At 41.9% G+C, this 26,557-nt stretch overlaps 1 protein-coding gene across 7 annotated transcripts; it reads right to left on the minus strand.

Annotated features, from left to right (window-relative positions):
• Positions 1-3,620: 3,620 nt before the first annotated feature.
• Positions 3,621-26,457, minus strand: LOC120061178 (forkhead box protein P1-B-like). 7 transcript variants are annotated; one of them, XM_039010772.1, is made up of 16 exons: positions 26,316-26,457; positions 10,333-10,493; positions 8,478-8,603; positions 8,172-8,261; positions 7,558-7,681; positions 7,244-7,385; positions 7,047-7,154; positions 6,710-6,797; positions 6,542-6,625; positions 6,172-6,376; positions 5,951-6,027; positions 5,707-5,808; positions 5,206-5,333; positions 4,949-5,006; positions 4,684-4,853; positions 3,621-4,573 (listed from the first exon to the last, which is right to left on the minus strand). In XM_039010772.1, exons 2-16 carry the CDS (start codon positions 10,477-10,479, stop codon positions 4,411-4,413), a joined length of 1,812 nt encoding a protein of 603 aa, XP_038866700.1. In that variant the 5' UTR covers positions 10,480-10,493; positions 26,316-26,457; the 3' UTR covers positions 3,621-4,410. The 7 variants fall into 7 exon arrangements, with proteins under 7 accessions (XP_038866700.1, XP_038866701.1, XP_038866703.1 ...); XM_039010773.1 differs by having other exon boundaries at positions 7,244-7,379; positions 7,558-7,684; XM_039010775.1 differs by having other exon boundaries at positions 4,684-4,763; positions 7,558-7,684.
• Between the last annotated feature and the right edge of the window lie 100 nt (positions 26,458-26,557).

The following is a 26,557-nucleotide window of genomic DNA, read 5'->3' on the forward strand; positions in this document are numbered from 1 at the left end:
CACCCCAGAATTTGTAGGCCGAGACACGTCTCCTTTAAATACAGTATAGTACATAAAGTCAATACCTCATCTTCATGATTCCCTACAAATATAGCTCCAAAAACCTTAGGTCACTCTGAAATTAGGGGACTCATAAATCTGAGCAACCAGGTGAGTAAACATGTTAAGTGAATGTATTTGGCTACTGTAGGCCAATATTGTAGATGCGGATATGTAGCTGTAACACCCCGGCATGTGTGCTGATCAGTAGAGATACTTGGCAACATTATCAAAACATATGTTAATTATTCAACATGTCTCTCAGAGGCGAGACTCACAAAGCAGGGCGTGTATACAGGCTGAAAGTCCCAGTTTAATGAGGGGAAACTATTGATTTTTAGCTTTTATTGGGATCCACTTTCCTCCCTTGAACATGACCATAAGGAAATGTACAGATAGACCTTTAAATAATACAAGTCTGCAGCATTCAAGGTAGAATGGGACCGCGTTTTCTTAGCTTTAGCACTCTGGCAATTTGGATATACACTGAGTGTACAAAACATTAGGAACACCTTCCTAATATTGAGTTGCACCCACTTTTGTCCTCAGAACAGCCTCAATTCGTCAGGGGCATGGACTCTACAAGGTGTCGAAAGCGTTCCACAGGGATGCTGGCCCATATTGACCCCAATGCTTCCCACAGTTGTATCAAGTTGGCTGGATGTCCTTTGGGTGGTCGACCATTCTTGATACACAGTCTTTCGGATGGGACCGTCTTTCGGATGGGACGGTAAACGGGTGTCCTAACTCTCTGTGGTCACTAAAGATCCCATGGCACTTATCGTAAGAGTAGGGGTGTTAACCCCGGTGTCCTGGCTAAATTCCCAATCTGGCCCTCATACCATCATGGCCACCTCATCATCCGCAGTTTACTATTGGCTCATTCATCCCCCTCCTCTTCCCTGTAACTATTCCCCATGTCATTGGTGTAAATGAGAATGTGTTCTCAGTCAACTTACCTGGTAAAATAAGGGTTAGAAAAAAATATATATAATAAAATAAAAATATAAAAACACAGGAAACTGTTGAGCGTGAAAAACCCAGCAGCGGTGCAGTTCTTGACACACTCAAACCGGTGCACTTGGCACCTACTAACATACCCCGTTCAAAGGCACTTAAATCTTTTTTCTTGCCCATTCACTCTCTAAATGGCACACATACACAATTCATGTCTCAATTGTCTCAAGATCATTCTTTAACCTCCTTCGGATTCACCCTTCATCTACACTGACTGAAGTGGATTTAATAGGGATTATAGCTTTCACCTGATTTCACCTGGTCAATCTATGTCATGTAAAGAGCAGGTGTTCCTAATGTTTTATACACTCAGTGTATTCCACTCTATGATACCTGGCACTACCATTACCCGGTAAATACAAAGATGACCCTCACCAGACAAATAGATCTTTAAAACCTCTGCTCTTTTTCTATACACAAGCTTTCACAAATAGATTAGTCAGCCCATAAACAAAAACAAATGTTGAAACGACTTACCCTCCAGAAAAGGACTCTGGTCCCTTCCCGTCTTGACATGATCTGGTTCATTTTTAGAGGTCCTTGGTTGTGTGGTCATCTGAAGAGTTTAATAAAATTACCACATGCCTATGCAACCTAATGATATAACTTATACGCCTAAATAATATTTGCTAATCATATTCCATTCCTTACACGTATGCATAATAGTGGTAAGATAATACTTATTCTAAATTATAAACTTTACCTGAAACAAACTTCTGGAAGGCCGACAAAAAATGTATTTCCCTTTGTTCACAAATAGAAAGAACCATCCAATACTTGTAAAGCCTCTGGACCCTCCTGTGTGGATGGAGCACAGCTTGCATTTCAGTGCTCTGTAAACTTGCAGGACAAGACACACCCCATATTGATCCGGGCCATAGCCAATCAGGCAGCGCAAAAACGTTTGACAGGATGATCTTTGGTCAAGTATAATCATATTTTATCACTCCAACGACCTCAGTCTAGTGAGCCAGATAGCATTATACCATGATAGCCTACATAGATGCCATTTATAGGATACCCATCTCTGTGCAGTGTTTACACATACAGGCTGGTTGATGATATGGTCTGAACTGAATGAGGCGAGTACATTCAGTTATTCAATTATAAAAAATATTCCAGATATAGAGCAAAGGGCATGTGTATATAGATTTTGTGTAGGCCTGTCTCACACTTGAATCTTATCTTTGTGCCAGACCAGGTTCAAACACCCTTCAGATTCATTTCTCTGGTTGTATCTGTATTTTTACTTCTAGGGTTATTATTGCTTGGATAACCTTATTACTATTATGTATTGATTTGTCTTTATGCGGTGCAGACTGTACGCTGAAAGAATTATAATACTGTTTGTTTGTGTCAATTAATCCAGTAAGGGATGGGTTTCCAACTGGCAAATTCATTCATTTATACAGTAGATGCTTCTCCTGACAGAGTTGGCTTCTTCTTCACATTGCCTGTCATCCATTAGATATACACATATTGACCACTGAAGTATGGCCATTACCACACTGTTAAAACAAACTCAGGTCATAACTCAAACCTGCACATGCATACTACAAACTGTATATTCACCACACACACACTTTATATACAGCTTTTATTACAGACAGCTTTTAGTGCACAAATCTGGCAATGTACAAATACAATGGTAAATAAGACCAAAAAGCAATGTTTGGGCCAGTGGGGAAAAATAAGATTAGTAGGCTACACAAATAATTATATCCCAACAGAGGTTATACATACACTACCGTTCAAAAGTTTGGACCCCTTAGAAATGTCCTTGTTTTTGAAAGAAAAAGCTAATTTTTTGTCCATTAAAATAACATCAAATTGATCATAAATACAGTGTAGACGTTGTAAATGGCTGATTTGTAATGGAATATCTACAGAGGCCCATTATCATCAACCATCACTCCTGTGTTCCAATGGCACGTTGTGTTAATTCAAGTGTATCATTTATCAAGAGGACATGTACATTAGAGTGTCTAGTTTGAGAAACAGACGCCTCAAGTCCTCAACTGGCAGCTTCATTAAATGGTACCCGCAAAACACCAGTCTCAACGTCAACAGTGAAGAGGCGACTCCGGAATGCTTTCCTTTTTATTGGCCAAACTGAGGTATGGCTTTTTCTTTGCAACTCTGCCTAGAAGGCTAACATTGAGACTGGTGTTTTGAGGGTACTATTTAATGAAGCTGCCAGTTGAGGACTTGTGAGGCGTCTGTTTCTCAAACTAGACACTCTAATGTACTTGTCCTCTTGCTCCGTTGTGCACTGGGGCCTCCCACTCCTCTTTCTATTCTGGATAGAGCCAGTTTGCACTGTTCTGTGAAGGGATTAGTACAAGATCTTTAGTTTCTTGGCAATTTCTCACATGGAATAGCCTTCATTTCTCAGAACAAGAATAGACTGAGTTTCAGAAGAAAGGTTTGTTTCTAGCCATTTTGGGCCTGTAATCGAACACACAAATGCTGATGCTCAACTAGTCTAAAGAAGGCCAGTTTTATTGCTTCTTTACCAGAACAACAGTTTTCAGCTGTGCTAACATAATTGCAAAAGGGTTTTCTAATGATCAATTAGCCTTTTAAAATTATAAACTTGGATTAGCTAACACAACGTGCCATTGGAACACAGGAGTGATGGTTGCTGATAATGGGCCTATGTAGATTTTCACTTAAAAATCTGCCCTTTCCATCCACAATAGTCATTACCAACATTAACAAGGTTTACACTGTATTTCTGATCAATTTGATGTTATTTCAAATGTAAAAAAGGACATTTCTAAGTGATCCCAAACTTTTGAACGGTAGTGTAAATCATATTTTTGGCAGTGTAAAAGTAACCAATTATCAATGATGTCATGTCACAAACGGAACACAGGATTACTATCTGGAGGTTGTCTGGTACTCACATAGGTAAAAAATAAACACGTTTGTGGGAGAAAACAAACATTCATCTTCATGAAGTGCTGTCCATAAATATTGCCAATGCTCTGGTTATTAAATATACACATTCATGAAAGAGTGAAACAAAAGACATTGAAGAAAAAACATAACTCTGCATCACTGAACCAGCTCCCCATAGGGCTTCATCATTGGTTGTACTGCCTCACAATAAGCCAATACGAATACATTATTTGAGGACAAGCGGTGTTACAATAATAGGTTCTGTTGTCTTCAGTGTGAGCTCGGGTGGATAATACCCAGTACAAACGATGCCAGTACAACAGAGCATAAAATATCCTCAATAAATAGTCACTTGATATGAAATAGTTCTACCAAGTCATTTGGTATATTTCATAGTTTTCCAATGTGGGAGTGCAGTGGAAATTGACAGTTTGGAATGCATTCTCTCTTTCATTGCGAAGGCACATGAGCCAGCTGCAGGTTGGGTCTTTCTGGGCTACCGCCATCTTCGTCTTGGTCCACATCTGAGCTGTGCTCATCAGAGCTCTCAGTCTCAGAACAGTCATGGGGCACATTCTCATATGCCTCCTCGTCCATTAGCTCTTCTTTTACGCTGAGAAGAAAAGTCATGATGAGGAAAAAAGATACTTATGGTGACTTCTGAAACTGAGAACCATTTCTCCTTTACCAGATCTAGTTTTTAAATGGTGATGAAACACTCACAGGGGGTGCATAGGGTACTGCTCTTCACTGCTGTCACTGTAGGATCCATTCCCATACCAGAGAGTTGTATTCATCTCCTCCTGCTGGAACATATAGGGCAGAGAGCTCAGAGAGGGAGCGCCTATGGAAGCTGGGTTGAATGGAGGTATACTACTATCTAGCCATTCAGCCTGAAAAGACACACGCCATAGGTTTATAGCATAATGACAAAAATAAAGGTTTAGCACTCAATTAAAGTAATCTGAAGAGTATTGCGTGTACTTACCTTAGGTGTAAGGGAAGCTGAGCTGTGACCATGGCCAGTGTTCTCTCTTCTGAAAGATCTGCAGTTACACAAACACACTTTATTTAATTTAACAAAAACACTGACTGGGAAATAGAGGAAAAACATAATATCCTCACAACACATTGTTATATTAATTACATGGTTTCTACAAGTATAACACCAACAGAAATGCCGGTTTAACATGTTAAGAGACATACAGGGAGCTATACTGAAGAGACCGAGCATGTTAAATGTACCCTTCACCGGCAGGCTTCTGGGGCCTTCTCCTCTGAAACTCCATCTCATCAACTGTCCACACAGCTCCTTTTACATTCTCCACTCGCACAAAACACTTGTGGAGGCTGAGGTTGTGTCTCACTGCATTCTGCAGAGTCACGAAGAAGAACATACAGTATTAACACCACACACAGCTTCAAGGTAAGGACAAGAACATTCTTCCATAAGAGTTGTTCTAATACCATTAAACATTTCTAAAGACTCATGAATATGGCATACAGTGGAGGCTGCTGAGGGGAGGACAGCTCATAATAATGGCTGTCATGGAGTCAATGGAGTGGTATCAACCACATGGAAACCACATCTTTGATGCGTTTGATACCATTTCATTGACTCCATTCCAGCCATTCTTAGGAGTCGTCCTCCCTTCAGCAGCCTCCACTGATGGCATAGCAACTAAACATAGCACAAGGATATTCTTATACATGTAAATAACCCCATAAATTGGCATAGCCAAATACCTTCCATGTTGCTGCATTGCGTCTGAAATATGCAAACGTTTGTGTGAACCAATTGTAGATTTCATTTAGTGTCAGCTGCTTATAGGGTGATTCAAATATTGCCTAAATTATGCAAACACAAAGAAATACAATTAGCAAATGATAATCATCACTACTTATGGTATTTGAGGAACAAAACAACTGGTATAGCTAACATTTAGTCAGAGGGTAAACCAGGGTGAAATAAAATACATGTTTTCCTTACCTGTCTTATTAGAGCTGCATATGTAAATGGTGGTCTAACTTCCGTACTGATGTAGAACTCTTTATTCTGAACAATATCTGTTAAAAGGAATTAGAAACGTATTTGAATAAAATCAATGCTTAAAGCCAAACAAATAGATAAACCATTAAAGGCATAACAGTAGTTCAAAGAATATGTAGCCCACCACCCTCATTAGATTCAGCCTCCCACTGCTAACTCACCTTGATTCATGTTCTTGCTGTACTTGTCTGAGTACCGTCTCCTCCCAGGGCTCACAGTGAGCAGGGTGTTGGGAGTGATGATAGAGGAGGTCGGGGGAGGTGTCAGGGGTGTGGAAGGAGCAGTGGCACTTTGAGACAAGCTCATGGGAGGAAGCACCTTGGGAAATGTCACCTGGGAGAAGGCAACGTTGGGCATAAGATCCACCTGAAAAATCAAAAGCAATGATTAATTTAAACTCAGTAAGAAGAACACAGCTGTAGGGAATGCAACATTTAAAGTGATTATTCTACCATTGTGGCTAATACTTGTCTGACTGTTGGTAACCTGATTTGAATTAAATACATGGCCACTAATACTCCACAGACTTACTGTTGGTGTTGCTGGTTTTGACATTTGCTCAGAGGATTTGAGGTGAGACATCATGGCTTGCAGACGCTCTCTGTCTTTTTTCAACTGCATTGAGAAGATATAAAAACAAAGATGTAAAGTCGATCCTGTACAATGAATGGGCTTTATTTAAGCAAACGTCAACTGTACCTGCAGTTCTAGCTGCTGAACAACCTGCATCTGCACTCGACACTGTGCTGTACTCTTGTCATCCAGTGTATGTTCACTGTTCAGATGTCTGGGAGAAAAACACATTCCCATGATAAGTCAAGATAACATTCAGAACGGAAAAGGGGGATACCTCGTCAGTTGTACAACTGAATACATTCAACTGAAATGTGTCTTCCACATTTAACCCAACCCCTCTGAATCAGAGGTGCGGAGAGCTGCCTTAATCAAAACCACTACAACGCAGTGTTGTTATTACATTAAGATACGGACTTTCATTTGTCTCTCTGACAAAATTAATAGATGAGGAGAAACTCACTTGAGAAAAGCCTGAAAGTCTCCAAAGACCGCCTCACAGCCAGACCATTTGCACATGCCGTGTCCATATAGAGGGTGAGTGTTTTGTGTGTGATCATCCACAGGACCACTGCAGAGAGACAAATCTTCAATGTTACCCTTCAGGAAGAGGTTGGTCAGATGATAATGAATAAACACTGTTCTAGAATGGCTAATCACCTGTCTTTCTTCTTTAGGGGCTGTGATTTATGATTCCCATTAGTGGTGGACTGCTGGCTGTGGAGCAGGTTCTTCTGAAAAGTGGCTGGATACTCACCACCAGAGGGCAGGCTAGTACTATACTCACACCCTTTCACTAAACCTCGGAGAAATACACAAGTACATATCATATTAATTCATTCAGCCGAATAAATTAAATATGTTAGCCCAACAACAACAACAACAAGTATAGCTGCAAGCAGCCATGGTGGAGGAGAACAACAACAACAAGCTAAGAATAGATTAATGGTAGGGGCTTGGTGGTAGACACTTACCCTGAGCTGTAGAGGGGCTCATGGAGGGCAGGACAGACAGGAGACCCTGTCTCTGGAGGCTGAGGAGGTGCTGCTGTTGGACTTGCAAGAACTGCTGCTGGATGACCATGTGCTGGGCTGTTAGCTGCTGTGATAAGGGAGGGGGAGATCGATACAGTTACATATCGAGATATCATTTGACGATATGTTGTATCGTTGACAATACCGCAATATTATTTTGCACTAGTTGGCTGTACCTGCATCAAAACTACAGTATTTTCCCATCTTCTTTTTAAATAGGGAGCCAATTTGTTTTCAGCCCTTTTATTTACATGACTGATCAACACTAGTTCTCATGTCTCTCTCTTTCCCTTCTGCAGCACAAATATGGTGAGCAATATGTTTGGACCATGGAATGGTAATTTAATCACCGTATTAAATCGTGAATCGCAATACATATCGTATCGGCACCCAAGTATCGTGATAATATCGTATCATGAGGTCCCTGGCAATTCCCAGTCCCAAAGAATATACTATAATAATAATAATAATACATGGATTTGATATATTGCTTTGGAACATTTGGTTGAAGGCAAAATACAGACATTTGACAAGAAATATGTAGGCCGGCCTACCTCTTGCTCTGACTTCTCAGCATGCTTCTGCTGTAGGAGCTGGGCGTTGAACTGGTCCTGCTGTTTCTTGCAGAGGTCCTGTATGTGTTGCTGTAGAAGAAATGTTGAGTTAATGGAAGGTCATGAGGAAATACAGCTCTCACTTTCAAGCAATCAGTATCTTATGGATCCTCATGGAAAAAAATAAATAGGTGACAATACAGAGAAACAAACTAAAAAGTGCTGCTGATAATATTACAATTAAAGAATTACACAATAAAGCATATAAATGTAGATTGAGACAGTGTGGTAGAATGATGTGATTACCTGGTGTAACATGAGTGCTTTCTGCTGCTGGAGCAGGGCCTGGATCTGCTGTGGATTGAGGACCTGCTGCAGTGTCTGCTGAAGAGTCTCCACCGGAGGTGTCATCATAGACACTGAGACTGGAACCTGCCAACAACACAAGTTGAGCACAGATTAGACCTAGTCTAGCCTGAAAATAACAGAAAAACAATGCCAACAACACCATTAAAAAGTGTTTTTGGAAGACCCCAAAAAATATAGAAACAGCCTCCACTAGGCATCCAGCAATTACCACTCCCTCTCCCTCTTACGCTCACAGCTCTGGGGATGTTTACAGTAAACATAAACAGAATAATTAAAGCTGAATCGATATATAAATAATGAATACAAAGCCAGGGATGCAGGGCAAGTTTTGCAAAAACAGAACTCTGCATTGCATTTTAATTAAGGTCTGAACCACAAACAAACAGTTCCCACTAAGACTGGCTCTGTTTTGGATCCAGTAAACAAACTGCTGGAGGATGTCACAGAGGCTCTAGGCTAACAATAACAGTGGATGGATTGCAGTGGAGAACGCCCTTTCCCACACTGACTAAACGTGCTCTGGCACAGGTGCTCAGTGTTCACTAAGGTCCTTATAGACCTATACTATATATTAGACCTATGGCTTTACATAACTTAAAGCAGAAGGTAAAATAATTGCATCAGCTGGACTTGAACTTGAAAAAACCTTTAGAGAGCCAGATAGTCGCTGTATATATGGCATGGGAATGGGCCATCTTCTTTTGTATGCACACCATCAACAAAACAAAACCCTGCGCATAGCCTAATCCTTGTTTCCATGACGGCAGGGCAGACAAGTCCAAACATCTTTTGTTATTGTCGATGACAAACATCTTTTGTTATTGTTATTGTCGATGACAAACATCTTTTGTTATTGTTATTGTCGAGGACAGAAACCCACATACCCATGAAGGACAGTATAAACACTGGGCTAGTCTTCATATTGAGGTCTGTGTTCTAAGACTACTGTTTCCAACACAAGATACATGCCTTTCTGAAACCCTGAAAATATGATCATACTTTTCATATAACAGACCCTTATACTTAATCTGTCTCTGAGCTGAGATGTAACAAACCGTAAGTAACCAAAGGCAACAGACAACACACCCAAACCCCAACCACCAATGCACAAATGGAATATAAACTACAACACCAGAGTAGGGAAAATGCTTGAAAGAGGCAATAAAGAGTCAAGGAAATGTTCATATGATTTAAGCAAATAACCTCGGATTATATGGCACAATTACATTATAAATATGTTAGGTCACTGAGTAGTAACACAGTCACAATTACTAGCTAGGTCATTAGTTAGCAACATATATAAGTGACGAACAGTGTTGCATTTTAACATTTAACATAGCCGTTTCCATCAAGCAAATTCAACCAATGTACATAACAGTAAACAAAGAAACAAGTATTATCTATCTAAATGTAGAAATAGGCTAGTTGCTGAAATGACAATCAAGCTGACAAACCTGATCAACTCCATTTACAGTGGTTGTCTTTGGCAGTCAGAGAGACACAGGATGGAAAGAGACCGAGAGAAGCAAGCCGTGCACAACGTTAGGCTGTCTGGCAATCTGACAGAGTGCTTGTGTGCATAAAGAAAACTAGCCAATAACAAAGATCCTTCCTCCTTCACCAATCACAAAGTGCCTCTGCAGTCTATCTACACTGCCGTTGGCTCAGAGCTCAGTTTAGCTAGCCTACCCACCGTACAAAGAAATATGCTAAATGTGCTAATTTGAGAACACACATCCTTTAGTCGTGGAAAGTAAACATGTGCCACACCTTATTAAATAAGTTTGGTAACCTGGTTTTGCTGCTGGCTGTCAGCCCCGGAACCCTCTGGAGTTGGAGTCTGAGTGCTCAGCCAATCATCCCTTTCAGCACTGTCCCCATTCTCTGTCTGATTGGCTGGACTGGTGCAGGTTGTCTGCTCTGACCCAGACTCATGCATCTGGACTCACTGACCTGAGAAAAGAACAAGAACACCAGAGCTCTACAATCAGAAGCTGGATATAGAATGAAAAATGGGCTACTTCATGTAAATTTACAATGTCTCTCCACAACACTGATTTTATGCTACATTTATTTTGAGCAATTCCATATGCACATGGTACAATTTATTACTGATCTTATCCAAGAAACATTCACTAAGGTTGCAGATGAGCAGAGAGAGACAAGGTTACAAGACAACAGTTTCCCTCTTGCCAAGATAAACCATCTACCCTACCAGAAGGAGTAGGAGATATTTGTTAAGTAGCTGATTGCTACCATGGCTACGGTAAATAAAGGGGCCATGGGTTGGTGTTTATGAGCAAACACGTTGTCCTTCTGGAGCAATTTAACATTAACCAGGAGGTGCGATAAACAGATCTGGCAGGTAGCACAATACTGCATTAAAGGGAGGGCCATGTGTATACAGCTGGGGGAGCGTTCGACTCAGAAGCAACACAGCGAACATAAACACCAACAGACAATCTGAAGACAAACAAGCTTTTTGAACTGGGAAGATTTAAATGTCCACAACTGCTAAAAACTGAGATACATTTGCTGAATATATTTAGGCTCGTCTACATACACTACATGACCAAAAGTATGTGGACACCTGCTTGTCGAACATTTCATACCAAAATTCTGTGCATTAATTTGGAGTTGGTCCCCCCTTTGCTGCTATGACAGCCTCCACTCTTCTGGGAAGGCTTTCCACTAGATGTTGTAATATTACTGTGGGGACTTGCTTCCATTCAGCCACAAGAGCATTAGTAAGGTCGGGCACTGATGTTGGGCGATCAGACCTGGCTCGCAGTTCCAATTCAACCAAAAAGGTGTTCGAAGGGGTTGAGGTCAGGGCTCTGTGCAGGCCAGTTAAGTTCTTCTACACCGATCTCGACAAAGGATTTCTGTTTGGCCCCCGCTTTGTGCACGGGGGCATTGTCTTGCTTAAACAGGAAAGGGCCTTCCCAAAACTGTTACCACAAAGTTGGAAGCACGGAATTGTCTAGAATTTCATTGTATGCTGTAGCATTATGATTTCCCTTCACTGGAACTAAGGGGCTTAACCCGAACTATGAAAAACAGCCTCAGACCATTATTCCTCCTCCACCAAAGTTTACAGTTGGCACTATGCATTGGGGCAGGTAGCGTTCTCCTGGCATCCACCAAACCCGGACTCGTCTGTCGGACTGCCAGATGGTGAAGAGTGATTTATCACTTCAGGGAATGCGTTTCCATTGCTCCAGAGTCCAATGGTGGCGAGCTTTACACCACTCCGCTTGGCATTGCGCATGGTGATCTTAGGTTTGTGTGCAGCTGCTCAGCCATGCAAACCCATTTCATGAAGCTTCCAACAAACAGTTATTGTGCTGACGTGGCTTGACGTGATTATTTTTTACACGGTATGCGCTTCAGCACTCGGCGGTTCCGTTCTGTGAGCTTGTGTGGCCTACCACTTGTTGGTTGAGCCGTTGTTGCTCTTAGAGGTTTCCACTTCACAACGACAGGACTTACAGTTGACCGGGGTGGCTCTAGCAGGGCAGACATTTGACGAACTGACTTGTTGGATAGGTGGCATCCTATGACGGTGCCACATTGAAAGTCACTGAGCTCTTCATAAGGCCATTCTACTGCCAATGTTTGTCTATGGGGATTGCATGGCTGTGTGCTCGGTTTTATACACCCGTCAGCAATGGGTGTGACTGAAATAGCCGATTCCACTCATTTGAAGGGGTGTCCACATAATTTTGTATATATAGTGTACTTCTGAAGAAAACCGAAACATAGGCTACCCAACTGTAAGATACATTATCAACGGGGTGGTTCGAGCCTTGAATGCTGATTGGCTGACTGCCGTGGTCTATCAGACCGTATACCCAAATCTAAGGGCTGTGTCCATCGTGCATAAGAACAGCCCTTAGCCGTGGTATATTGGCCATATATACACCACACCCCTCTTGCCTTGATGCTTAATTATACTATGGCATTGTTTAATACTCCATTGCACGGTAGAATTCAAATGGCTACAGTTCATTTTTCACGTTTTATTTGAGCTGCTATTGAAAGCAAAAGTCGAACTGAAAACAGTATTGGTATCGTTGAATTAGATGTTCATAATAGCAAGCTAGAATTTATGGTTTGGTTAGCTAAACTAGCAAATCTGTTTGGTTACCACGGAAACTACTGTAGCTATCTAGTAAACTTGCTAGCTACTTCAGTGGATGTTTAACACATTTATATTGGCAAATGTGTTAAATTATAGCCATAAAATGGATAATCAACTCTGGGCTCTATGCGTTCTCTGAAAAATTATGCAACTCCGTGAAAGGTCAGATCCACTCCGCTAGCGCGTTGTGCCAGGATTGGAACACACCTTCTACGTCGTTCATTATTTTCCATAGAACGGATAGCCCCGTGCACAAATACGTCTTGTATTGTGTATTAATTCGGACTTCTGTACCTATTCGCCTTTTCATTCCACAGCAAGGCTGATTTCTGATTATTTTAGGCTACGGCAGCCATGGGTGTATTTGCGCACAAGCGTTTCATCCTGTTGTGCCCGTCAGCATACCCGATCTGTCGGATCCAGTACTGCTAGCACAGCAGACAGCAACACAAACTAGATTTTTTTAGGCTAGACGTGAATCCTCTGAATACATACTTCAACTTTCAGTACAGACAACATACGCCTAGATAAACCAATGAAACAATGCATTTCAATCCTGATTCCTAGATGCAGCCTACCATAGTTCTGTAATACAGATGAGAGAAATAAAGAACACTAGCTATTGAAATGTCAAATTATAACAAACGAGAATGGGTTCTAGCCAAAATATCCAAACAACTAATCTGCACGTCTTTACAATACACTATTCTTACCTTGGCAGAAAAGGCACAGCGCTGTAGGTGTTCAGCTGAGTTCAATGAGTTCAAGGCAGTAGCGAAAAATGTGTGTGTGTAGCCTATGTGGACTGTGCACACATGAACAGGTGCTGTTTTAACATGCCTGTTTGCATAAACACAAACACTCGGCAAATAGAACAAGGGCAAACCATATACACAAGGAATATCTACATTCTGTTAATTTTATTGAATGCACATTGCACTGTCTAATGTTCAGCTCTTTTTTACTTTTTGGGGATCAACATTTTCCCCCTGGATTTCCTTTGGGAGTCTAAACTTTTTTAATGAGAACTATCATTCAGAGTTACAAACAAAAGGCGTTGTGTGACTACACCAAGGCATTGGCCATTGTTCCCAAACTGGCGGCCCGCGGGTGGTTTTATTTTGCAATAAAACATTTATATAAAAACAATTTTGTGTGAAATTTTCATTGTTGGACATAAAATACTGTAAAAAAAAAAAAAAAACAGGGAAATCAGCTCCAAGTGATATTCATTTAACAAATCCGTTCAAGTATTCCCACGTTCCCAAGTATTCCCAAGACACGTGGTCGAATACAAAGCAAGCTTTGAAATGATGTTTTACTCAAACATATCTTGCGGTCAATTTTCGGTCTATAAGTTATTTGTAATTATGTTTCTGGTTGATGATCCCCGCATTAGGCTATCTTTACAAAGTGAAATGTATTAACCATTCACTTGCATGCTAAGTTTACCACTCTGGGGAACAATTACGGGATAAAGCAAATAGAAACAAGCAAATGTGAAATTCAACGGATGGTATTCAGTTAACATTTGCATAGCTGACCCACAGTAAGTTTTGGTTAATTGCCATTTTCATAAAGGTGATGCAGGTGGATGATGCTAGACTATATCATCTTTGTTTCCGTGGAAGAGACAAGGATAGTGATTCTCTGCAAGGAGGGGTCCCTTAAAAAATGATTGACACAAAGCTAACACACTCCATCTAAACTCTATTATAGATTAGTTTGAGCAGCAGTGTAAGATTAAGCATTGGTTCTGTCAGCCAGGTTGACTGGTCCCTAAATTATCATAATATGCTGTAAGCCTACATCATCTATCCTAAATAAATACATTACCACCCTTACGGAAACCATGCAAAAAACAAACAAACATACAGAACAGCCTGGGGTGAGTTTCAGCACATTACATATAATGTTAAAGGGATAGTTCACCCAAATCACATATTGGTTCCCTTACCCTGTAAGCAGTCTATAGACAAGGTATGACAGCATTAATTTAGCCAAGATAGTCCACTCAGTAACAATTTCCACTATTTTCCAGGGAGTTCTGGGTTCCATTGAATCAATAAAAATATATACAGCATACCCATTGGCATACATATAAAATCCCAGCATACATCATATGCTGCAGCATTACAAAACCTCACTTGAATTACAGCTATATGTACTGCTCTTTTGAAGGCGGACATGGAAGCTAGCTGTCGTGTGGATAAGTCCAGCTTGTTCCTGAGCAATGGGCCAAAGACCTGCAGACTGCCTTGAAAGGCCATGTTTTAAACTGATGGTTGTGCCAGTAGGTGCAGGTCCCATTGGTCATATGCTTTGACTGCTGCTCCAGAGGATGGGTGGAGACTCCCACCTGAATAGGTCTGACATGTATTCAGGCAGTTTGTACTGTGTCGCCTTGAAAACTGTCACTAGGGTATTGTAACGGATCCTGACCGTCAGTGGTTCGATTCCAGCTTTTTGCAGAAGAAACTCTGTCTTTATGTGTCCCCTCTGTCTGGTCATGTTGATGATACGCTGTAGCTGGTTAAGACCAGTCTTATTACCCTGATGTAAGGTGGGAAGACATACTGTGGCACATTAGTCCAGGTGAGTTGTGATCATGGTGTGGTAAAATGTCAGGATGATGTCCTTGGAGGCGAAGTCCCTTGCCCTTTTTAGAGCGCCAAGCCCAGACAGTAGTTTCCCTGTGACCAGGATGACATGTTCAGTCCAGTGTAGCTGTGGATCCAATTTCAACCCCAGGTGCTTTATAGTGTTTACTTGTTCATAAATGTTTTGTCCATCTGTTATTGTGATACACAGGCAAAAGTATCTCAACTTTTGTGGGTTGCCAAACAGCATTGCCTTGATCTTCTGAGGGTGTAGGTAGAGCTTGTTGTAAGCGAATCAAGCTGCTGCCCTCTTGATGTCATTTGACACTGACTCTGACTTGAGATGTGTGTTACTTGAACTCTGTGAAGCATTTATTTGGGCTGCAATTTCTGAGGCTGGTAACTCTAATGAACTTATCCTCTGCAGCAGAGGTAACTCTGGGTCTTCCTTTCCTGTGGCGGTCCTCATGAGAGCCAGTTTCATCATAGCGCTTGATGGTTTTTGCGACTGCACTTGAAGAAACTTTCTAAGTTCTTGAAGTTTTCTGTATTGACTGACCTTCGTGACTTAAAGTAATGATGGACTGTCGTTTCTTTTTGCTTATTCGAGCTGTTCCTGCCATAATATGGACTTGGTCTTTTACCAAATAGGGCTGTCTTCTGTATACCAACACTACCTTGTCACAACACAGCTGATTGGCTCAAACACATTAAGAAGGAAAGAAATTCCAGAATTGTACTTTTAACAAGGCACACCTGTTAATTGAAATGCATTCCAGGTGACTACCTCATGAAGCTGGTTTAGAGAATTCCAAGAGTGTGCAAAGCTGTCATCAAGGCAAAGGGTGTCTCTTTGAAGAAGCTGAAATATAAAATCTATTTTGATTTGTTTAACACTTTTTTGGTTACTACATGATTCCAAATGTGTTATTTCATAGTTTTGATGTCGTCGCTATAATTCTACAATGTAAAAAATAGTCAAAAGAAAAGAGAAACCCTTGAATGAGTAGGTGTTCTAAAACTTTTGACCAGTAGTGTATATGTATACAACATTTCTCCAGCACTGATGGAAGGTTATTTATGTAAATACAGAACTGCAGGGTCCAAGCACACTCCTTTGTGGTACTCCATTCACCACAGGTACCTGGCCTGACTGCATGTTTTGCAGTATAGTGTACTGGCTCCGCCCCTGTAAGTATGATGTGAACCACTTTATTGCAATGCTGTCAAAGCCTAGTTTCTCAAGCTTCCTCAGGAGTGTGTGGTGGTGAACAGTGTCAAAAGCTTTCTCCAGATCCAAGAAGAGTGCTGCTGTGACCTCCTGGCTGTTACAAGCAGACTTTATGTCCTCTACAACCCTTTGCACTGCTGTAGATGTGCTGTGTATCTTCCTAAAACCGCTTTGATAGCTGTAAATAGGCTGTTGAGTGAGAAATAGTTAGCAACCTGTGTGTGAACCAGCCTTTCCCTGGTACCTGGAAACAGTGCCAGGGAAACTAAACCAAAGCATGGCTTGCCATACCTTGTCCATAGACTGCTTACAGGGTAAGAAAACCTAGGTGTAATTTTGTAATTTGGGTGAACTATTCCTTTCATGTTTTTCTGCCAGATATACACCTGCCCTACTGGAAACTCTGTGCAGAAGTTAGCAATGAACTCAAGGTGTGGCATATAAAGCAATGGGCATAGTATGTGTGGGAGCCACATCATTCCAATGCACGGGGCCACATATCCATGAATTAGATTGCCGAACACATTGGAACAGAACAGGGACAGTCCATTGGTCTAAAGAAGCTACATACATATTCTTAGTGTTGTTGAAGTGGGGCCTTTCACAGCGAAAGAACAATAAATAAATAGTTTTAGCTTTTTGCTTTGTTAGTTAGATAGCTATCTACAACAACATACGGACCATCGTGATTTACCTTGCTAACTAGTTATTAAAGTTATGCTAACTCCAAATGCTGAAGCTAACGTTAACCAGTTAGTAACGTTAATGTAGCGAACGACTAGTTGCAGTCGTAGCTTGGTAAGTTATCGATAGGCTGGACAATAGAACGAGTCAAAATTCACCCAAGGCTGAAAAACGGCAATGGAACGTTGGCTAATAGAACGTTGGTGACCCCAAGATGGCATAGCAGTCAGACGTCGTTTTGTCCTCGTCTTGTCGTGTCCCGTATATATATATATATATATATATATTTACACCTTTCTTTGCATATCTTTTATAGATTTTATTTTCCAAAAACTCAACTTCAAAACGCTTACTGGCTAACGTTAGTATTTCAGCTAACCACGGTTTGTGGTCATCAGCTATTCCTTTAGCTCGTTAACCTATCGCCACTTTTGTACAACGCGACTCAGACCAGAACATACCGGACCTATTTTTCTCCATAACCCCGGATTTCAACCGCAAGCTCAGGACATTTACACCTTGATTTCGCAGCTAGCTAGCTGCTACCCGTGTGTCTATTGGCTTACGTCAATCCTCGGAGAAAACATCAATTTTTCCGGAGCTAGCCAGCTGAAGAGTTCCATCAGCCACTCCTGGGCTACAATCACCTATCCGGACCCGTTTTACTGCCAATGCGGAGCCCCACCGGGCCTTCACGACTGACTACTGACGTTATCTGCCCGAGGGAGTTATCCAACTGGCACCTCCGTTGCGACGTTACCTGAACTCTCATCTGGGGCCCGCTAATCGTTAGCTGTCTTATCGGCTGCTATCTGAATAAGTCTATCGGACAATTGTTTTCTTTTTTTCTTGGGTCACTATAACTATATCTATTTTGCCAATTGGATTGATCCCCTCTACCACACGGAACCCCACTAATCTACCGACGGAAACGCACGAGGCGGCTAAAAACAGACCTCCATCCTATGCTAGCTTGCTACCGATAGCCCGGCTAGCTGTCTGAATCGCCGTGACCCCAACCAACCTCTACTCACTGGACCCTTACGATCACTCGACTAAACATGCCTCTCCTTAATGTCAATATGCCTTGTCCATTGCTGTTCTGGTTAGTGTTTATTGGCTTATCTCACTGTAGAGCCTCTAGCCCTGCTCACTCTACCTTATCCAACCTTTCAGTTCCACCACCCACATATGCGATGACATCACCTGGTTTCAATGATGTTTCTAGAGACAATATCTCTCTCATCATCACTCAATACCTAGGTTTACCTCCACTGTATTCACATCCTACCATACCTTTGTCTGTACATTATTCCTTGAAGCTATTTTATCGCCCCCAGAAACTTCCTTTTACTCCCTGTTCTAGACGTTCAAGACGACCAATTCTCATAGCTTTTAGCCGTACCCTTATCCTACTCCTCCTCTGTTCCTCTGGTGATGTAGAGGTGAATCCAGGCCCTGCAGTGCCTAGCTCCACTCCTATTCCCCAGGCGCTCTCTTTTGATGACTTCTGTAACCGAAATAGCCTTGGTTTCATGCATGTTAACATTAGAAGCCTCCTCCCTAAGTTTGTTTTATTCACTGCTTTAGCACACTCTGCCAACCTGGATGTTTTAGCCGTGTCTGAATCCTGGCTTAGGAAGACCACCAAAAATTCTGACATTTTCATCCCTGACTACAACATTTTCAGACAAGATAGAATGGCCAAAGGGGGCGGTGTTGCAATCTACTGCAAAGATAGCCTGCAGAGTTCTGTCCTACTATCCAGGTCTGTTCCCAAACAATTTGAACTTCTACTTTTAAAAATCCACCTCTCTAAAAACAAGTCTCTCACCGTTGCCGCCTGCTATAGACCACCCTCTGCCCCCAGCTGTGCCCTGGACACTATATTTGAACTGATTGCCCCCCATCTATCTTCAGAGCTCGTGCTGCTAGGCGACCTAAACTGGAACATGCTTAACACCCCAGCCATCCTACAATCTAAGCTTGATGCCCTCAATCTCACACAAATGATCAATGAACCTACCAGGTACCACACCAAAGCCGTAAACACGGGCACCCTCATAGATATCATCCTAACCAACTTGCCCTCTAAATACACCTCTGCTGTTTTCAACCAAGATCTCAGCGATCACTGCCTCATTGCCTGCATCCGTAATGGGTCAGCGGTCAAACGACCTCCACTCATCACTGTCAAACGCTCCCTGAAACACTTCAGCGAGCAGGCCTTTCTAATCGACCTGGCCGGGGTATCCTGGAAGGATATTGCTCATCCCGTCAGTAGAGGATGCCTGGTTATTTAAAAAAATGCCTTCCTCACCATCTTAAATAAGCATGCCACATTCAAGAAATTTAGAACCAGGAACAGATATAGCCCTTGGTTCTCTCCAGACCTAACTGCCCTTAACCAACACAAAAACATCCTATGGCGTTCTGCATTAGCATCGAACAGCCCCCATGATATGCAACTTTTCAGGGAAGCTAGAAACCAATATACACAGGCAGTTAGAAAAGCCAAGGCTAGCTTTTTCAAGCAGAAATTTGCTTCCTGCAACACAAACCCCAAAAAGTTCTGGGACACTGTAAAGTCCATGGAGAATAAGAACATCTCCTCCCAGCTGCCCACTGCACTGAAGATAGGAAACACTGTCACCACCGACAAATCCACTATAATTGAGAATTTCAATAAGCATTTTTCTACGGCTGGCCATGCTTTCCACCTGGCTACCCCTACCCCGGTCAACAGCACTGCACCCCCCACAGCTACTCGCCCAAGCCTTCCCCATTTCTCCTTCTCCCAAATCCAGTCAGCTGATGTTCTGAAAGAGCTGCAAAATCTGGACCCCTACAAATCAGCCGGGCTAGATAATCTGGACCCTTTCTTTCTAAAAATTATCTGCTGAAATTGTTGCCACCCCTATTACTAGCCTGTTCAACCTCTCTTTCGTGTCGTCTGAGATTCCCAAAGATTGGAAAGCAGCTGCGGCCATCCCCCTCTTCAAAGGGGGGGGACACTCTTGACCCAAACTGCTACAGACCTATATCTATCCTACCCTGCCTTTCTAAGGTCTTCGAAAGCCAAGTCAACAAACAGATTACCGACCATTTCGAATCCCACCATACCTTCTCCGCTATGCAATCTGGTTTCAGAGCTGGTCATGGGTGCACCTCAGCCACGCTCAAGGTCCTAAATGATATCTTAACCGCCATCGATAAGAAACAATACTGTGCAGCCGTATTCATTGACCTGGCCAAGGCTTTTGACTCTGTCAATCACCACATCCTCATCGGCAGACTCGACAGCCTTGGTTTCTCAAATGATTGCCTCGCCTGGTTCACCAACTACTTCTCTGATAGAGTTCAGTGTGTCAAATCGGAGGGTCTGTTGTCCGGGCCTCTGGCAGTCTCTATGGGGGTGCCACAGGGTTCAATTCTTGGACCGACTCTCTTCTCTGTATACATCAATGATGTCGCTCTTGCTGCTGGTGAGTCTCTGATCCACCTCTACGCAGATGACACCATTCTGTATACTTCTGGCCCTTCTTTGGACACTGTGTTAACAACCCTCCAGGCGAGCTTCAATGCCATACAACTCTCCTTCCGTGGCCTCCAATTGCTCTTAAATACAAGTAAAACTAAATGCATGCTCTTCAACCAATCGCTGCCTGCACCTGCCCGCCTGTCCAACATCACTACTCTGGACGGCTCTGACTTAGAATATGTGGACAACTACAAATACCTAGGTGTCTGGTTAGACTGTAAACTCTCCTTCCAGACTCACATCAAACATCTCCAATCCAAAGTTAAATCTAGAATTGGCAATTTCACAACAAAGCATCCTTCACTCATGCTGCAAAACATACCCTTGTAAAACTGACCATCCTACCAATCCTTGACTTCGGTGATGTAATTTACAAAATAGCCTCCAATACCTGACTCAATAAATTGGATGCAGTCTATCACAGTGCCATCCGTTTTGTCACCAAAGCCCCATATACTACCCACCACTGCGACCTGTACACTCTCGTTGGCTGGCCCTCGCTTCATACTCGTCGCCAAACCCACTGGCTCCAGGTCATCTACAAGACCCTGCTAGGTCAAGTCCCCCCTTATCTCAGCTCGCTGGTCACCATAGCAGCACCCACCTGTAGCACGCGCTCCAGCAGGTATATCTCCTGGTCACCCCCAAAACCAATTCTTCCTTTGGCCGCCTCTCCTTCCAGTTCTCTGCTGCCAATGACTGGAACGAACTACAAAAATCTCTGAAACTGGAAACACTTATCTCCCTCACTAGCTTTAAGCACCAGCTGTCAGAGCAGCTCATAGATTACTGCACCTGTACATAGCCCAAACAACTACCTCTTTCCCTACTGTATTTATTTATTTATTTTGCTCCTTTGCACCCCATTATTTCTATCTCTACTTTGCACATTCTTCCACTGCAAATCAACCATTCCAGTGTTTTACTTGCTATATTGTATTTACTTCGCCACCATGGCCTTTTTTTGCCTTTACCTCCCTTATCTCACCTCACTTGCTCACATTTGTATATAGACTTATTTTTCTACTGTATTATTGACTGTATGTTTGTTTTACTCCATGTGTAACTCTGTGTTGTTGTATGTGTCGAACTGCTTTGCTTTATCTTGGCCAGGTCGCAATTGTAAATGAGAACGTGTTCTCAACTTGCCTACCTGGTTAAAAAAAGGTGAAATAAATAAATAAATAAAATAAGCTGGAACACTAGCACGAGCCCATAGCAAATTAATTGAATCGAACGTTAGCAGGGCCTATTTTGACTGGAATTAGTCTTAGAATTCCTTTTTGCCTAAATGGCACAAAAAAAAACATATCCCTTCTCATATTAACACTACAATTTGTTATTAAGACGAAACTAAAGAAAAAAATAACTCTTGTAGAAAGTAAACATACGCACCTCGAAGGTTGTCAACTGCGCTTATGTCTGCATTACGAGGAAGTAGGAAACAAATTGCAGCTAAGGACTATTTTTGGTCTAGCGATCGATGACAATGAGATACACTGCCCAGCCTTACATAATTATAAAGAGATTATCCTGATTAAAATGGTGTCCTACTTGAAAGAAACAAAATATACACATTGAGAGATATTTGGCGAAATAGACATACATACATACCCCTATTTCCGCAAAACAATGGCAGTCAAAGTTCTAAGAACAATCTTTTATTTAACCAGTTTACCATTTATCTACTACCATTTGCCTTTTTGTGTTTAACATTTTGTGGTTTGTAATCTAGAGGTTAAGAGCGTTGGGCAGTAACTGAAAGGTGGCTAGTTCGAATCCCCGAACGGACTAGGTGAAAAATCTGTCAATGTACTGTTGAGCAAGGCACTTAACCTTAGTCACTCTGGATAAGAGCATCTGCTACATTAATAAAATGTTAACTAGGCCTCTATGTGAAAGCGTGGCAATAATTGATTAACTTTTCATTATTCACAGATCTACTCCTCTGATGACATATCAGACAGGTTGGCAGACAGACTCCTCTGATGGCAGGCAGCACACTCACGAAAACTAACTGCTCAGCAAAGCAAAGGCTCTTTTGAGAGCTTCCAGATTTAAACTCAGGAAAAAAAGAAACGTCCTCTCACTGTCAACTGCGTTTATTTTCAGCAAACTTAACATGTGTAAATATTTGTATGAACATAACAAGATTCAACAACTGAGACATAAACTGAACAAGTTCCACAGACATGTGACTAACAGAAATGGAATAATGTGTCCCTGAACAACAGGTCCGAGACCTGCTCAATGGGATTGAGATCCGGGCTCTTCGCTGGCCATGGCAGAACACTGACATTCCTGTCTTGCAGGAAATTACACACAGAACGAGCAGTATGGCTGATGGCATTGTCATGCTGGAGGGTCATCTCAGGATGAGCCTGCAGGAAGGGTACCACATGAGGGAGGAGGATGTCTTCCCTGTAACGCACAGCGTTGAGATTGCCTGCAATGACAACAAGCTCAGTCCGATGATGCTGTGACACACGGCCCCAGACCATGACGGACCCTCCACCTCCAAATCGATCCAGAGTATAGGCGCTCATCCATTTGACGATAAACGCGAATCTGACCATCACCCCTGGTGAGACAAAACCGCGGCTCGTCAGTGAAGAGCACTTTTGCCAGTCCTGTCTGGTCCAGCAACGGTGGGTTTGTGCCCATAGGCGACGTTGTTGCCGGTTATGTCTGGTGAGGACCTGCCTTACAACAGGCCTACAAGCCCTCAGTCCAGCCTCTCTCAGCCTATTGCAAACAGTCTAAGCACTGATGGAGGGATTGTGCATTCCTGGTGTAACTCGGGCAGTTGTTGCCATCCTGTACCTGTCCCGCAGGTGTGATTTTTGGATGTACCGATCCTGTGCATGCGTTGTTACACGTGGTCTGCCACTGCGAGGACGATCGGTTGTCCGTCCTGCCTCCCTGTTGCGCTGTCTTAGGTGTCTCACAGTACGGACATTGCAATTTATTGCCCTGGCCACATCTGCAGTCCTCAGCCCTCCTTGCAGCATGCCTAAGGCACATTCACGCAGATGAGCAGAGACCCTGGGCATCTTTCTTTTGGTGTTTTTCAGAGTCAGTAGAAAGGCCTCTTTAGTGTCCTAAGTTTTCATAACTGTGACCTTTATTGCCTACCGTCTGTAAGCTGTTAGTGTCTTAACGACCGTTCCACAGGTGCATGTTCATTAATTGTTTATGGTTCATTGAACAAGCATGGGAAACAGAGTTTAAACCCTTTACAATGAAGATCTGTGAAGTTATTTGGATTTTTACACATTATCTTTGAAAGACAGGGTCTTGAAAAAGGGACGTTTCTTTTTTTTGCTGAGTTTATCATTTAAAAAAAAGCTTTTTAGTGTCTGTGTTTATATGTTAAGGGGGTGTTACTTTCGCAGATAATGTCATCCATCCGTCCCTTTCCACACTACTAACTCAACAGGAAGGGCTGATAAGGCATTTAACAGATTACTGTGAAGTAATATAATGATGAATCATGTTTATTATTATGTGTTTTTATGCTCATGTTTTGAAATTATACTTCATTACTGTAATTATTATCAATAAGCCTGAACATTAATTCAGTCGCCTCTGGTCGACGAAAACGTATTTTCCTAGTACATTCATTGTCAAATTTGTCAACCAGCATCAACCATCTCTGCCTTCTCGCTAGCAAACTCAACAAGCCCCGCCAAAAGCTTGTGCTGTCAGCGGAAGCGCGCACTCTGTCTTCTCACGCAAGCGAGGGGCATGTTGAGGTAAATTTGCTAACCGTGAGCGTTGCATGATGTAATTAATTGGCTGGAAGAAGCGCTCGTCTTTTCTATCCGAGGCTGTTGACTCATAATATGATACATTAACAGAGTTTTTTTTATAATGTATGTCTACTAAGGTTGAGGTTAGCGCACATGTGTAATGATTATTCGGCTGGGGTTCAATGCCTACTACAGTCACTATTGTTTTGCTCTCCCAAAAGCAACACAGGCCTAATACAAGATAAATAGCTACCTGTAAAGTAATGAATGACCATTTTAGAAAATCATGGGACATATAGTCTTTGGTTGCATGCTATTTTATGTCAATCATATTGCTGCTATAGCCTATAATTGAAGCTTTGTGGTCTTATGCTGCCATCTATAAATATTTTGCAATTCAAATGTATTAATTCACAAAGTACATTGGTGAAGCAGCTGAGAAATACAGTGTATTTTTCTTATTAATTCCTAAGCTCAGTCTCAAACCTGCCCCACCTATCCCAGCCAATTGCTGGACTTTCACATATAGGTTACTAGGTCACATCCAGTTCAAACCACATTTGAAAAATAAAATGTTTCTTGTTTATCAAGTGTTCTGCCTTTCAATAATAAATATCATAATAAATAACAATCAAAATGATATTTAGTACTATAATGGTATTTACTAACATAATATAATTACAAAAATAGTTTTAAAAAGTGTTCTAGGCTACCCTACCCAAAAATGAGGGTTAAAGCTAAAATAGGTTATACCTAGGGTTAGGGTTTTAAAGGCAATAAACAGTATGGGTTTGTAGCTCTCTTGCTCCTCCCTGTGGCCTTCTGTGGGTACTACATAACTCCTTCGTGACACTTGCTAGGCTCAATCTGAGGTAGCAACTGCATCAGATCTACAAATCAATGAGCTATACCTATCCATTTAGTTTGCAACTCCGTGAACCTGATTAACAAACAGATTTCGACGCATATCAAATTACCCTGCAGCCATTTCGAAACAACAAATCGTCCAACATTTTTTAGATTTCTTAATTAGAAATGTCTTCTGGCTGTTTAAATCAGCTACATCTTGAAAAAGAGGTCAGGGACATGTGTTTTGTTTAGGTTTACACCTTTTCCTGAAATAAAATATGGTTAACCATGACCAGAAAATGTTTAACGGCTCTGCGCCAGCCATCGTTTAGCACTGTAAGTCAAAGTGAGTGTGCCGAGGCGAACAGTGAGTTTGCTCACTAAGTAACCGTAACCTTGTTAATAATACATTACTTGAAGTATGCCTAGGAATTTAACGTGAGCATGTCTCATTGTTAACAATAGAGAAGCAGGCCTTGTGACGTAGAAGAATGGGCTGGGAATAGAACGTTCGGAAGACGAGTTGGTGCCACCATCCTCAATAGAACTAAAATAAGGCCTGTTTTTTCGCGATTACTTCAAAACTACGGCAAGCAGTTGGGACAGGTGGTAATATTAAGAAACTGGGCTTCACGGCGGATGCAATGAACTCGTTTTTAAAAAGCGTTGTTAAAAATGTCATGTGTCTAGGCTATTATCGAACAACATTGGAATTAGTTAACTACTCAAGAACACTGCACTTAAGAAATAGTGGTTTGTTAGCTGTTAAAAGAAACCCCATCGTTGTTATTTAGCTAGACAGTCATTAGCCAGCTAGTTACAGTAGGTATCTAAACAACAATGGGGTTGTTGTTGTTTACCGCTAATGTTGGCTAGCTAGGCTAACGTTAGCTAACGAGATAAACGAATGTAATTAGCTATCTATCCAAAAGCAAATAAATGTAATTAGGGTAGCGAGCATACATTTAACTTACCAGGGCATCAGTTTGTAGCATGTGCTACTATTTGGCACGACTCGTTGAACAAGATAAGAAGCGATTGACAGACTCCCTCAGCAACAAGCTAACGTTACCCAACTCGGATCAACAGTTCCAGCAGGAGTGGACACTGTCACTGGACAGTGCAGTTGGGCGTTTGTTTATGACGAGACCATGATGACATCACAGTCCCCTGATTAAAAAACAAACAAAACAACAAAAACAGCACTAGAGACCAT

The sequence above is a fragment of the Salvelinus namaycush genome, chromosome 16 (assembly GCF_016432855.1).
Source record: "Salvelinus namaycush isolate Seneca chromosome 16, SaNama_1.0, whole genome shotgun sequence".
Classification (NCBI taxonomy): Eukaryota; Metazoa; Chordata; class Actinopteri; order Salmoniformes; family Salmonidae; genus Salvelinus; species Salvelinus namaycush.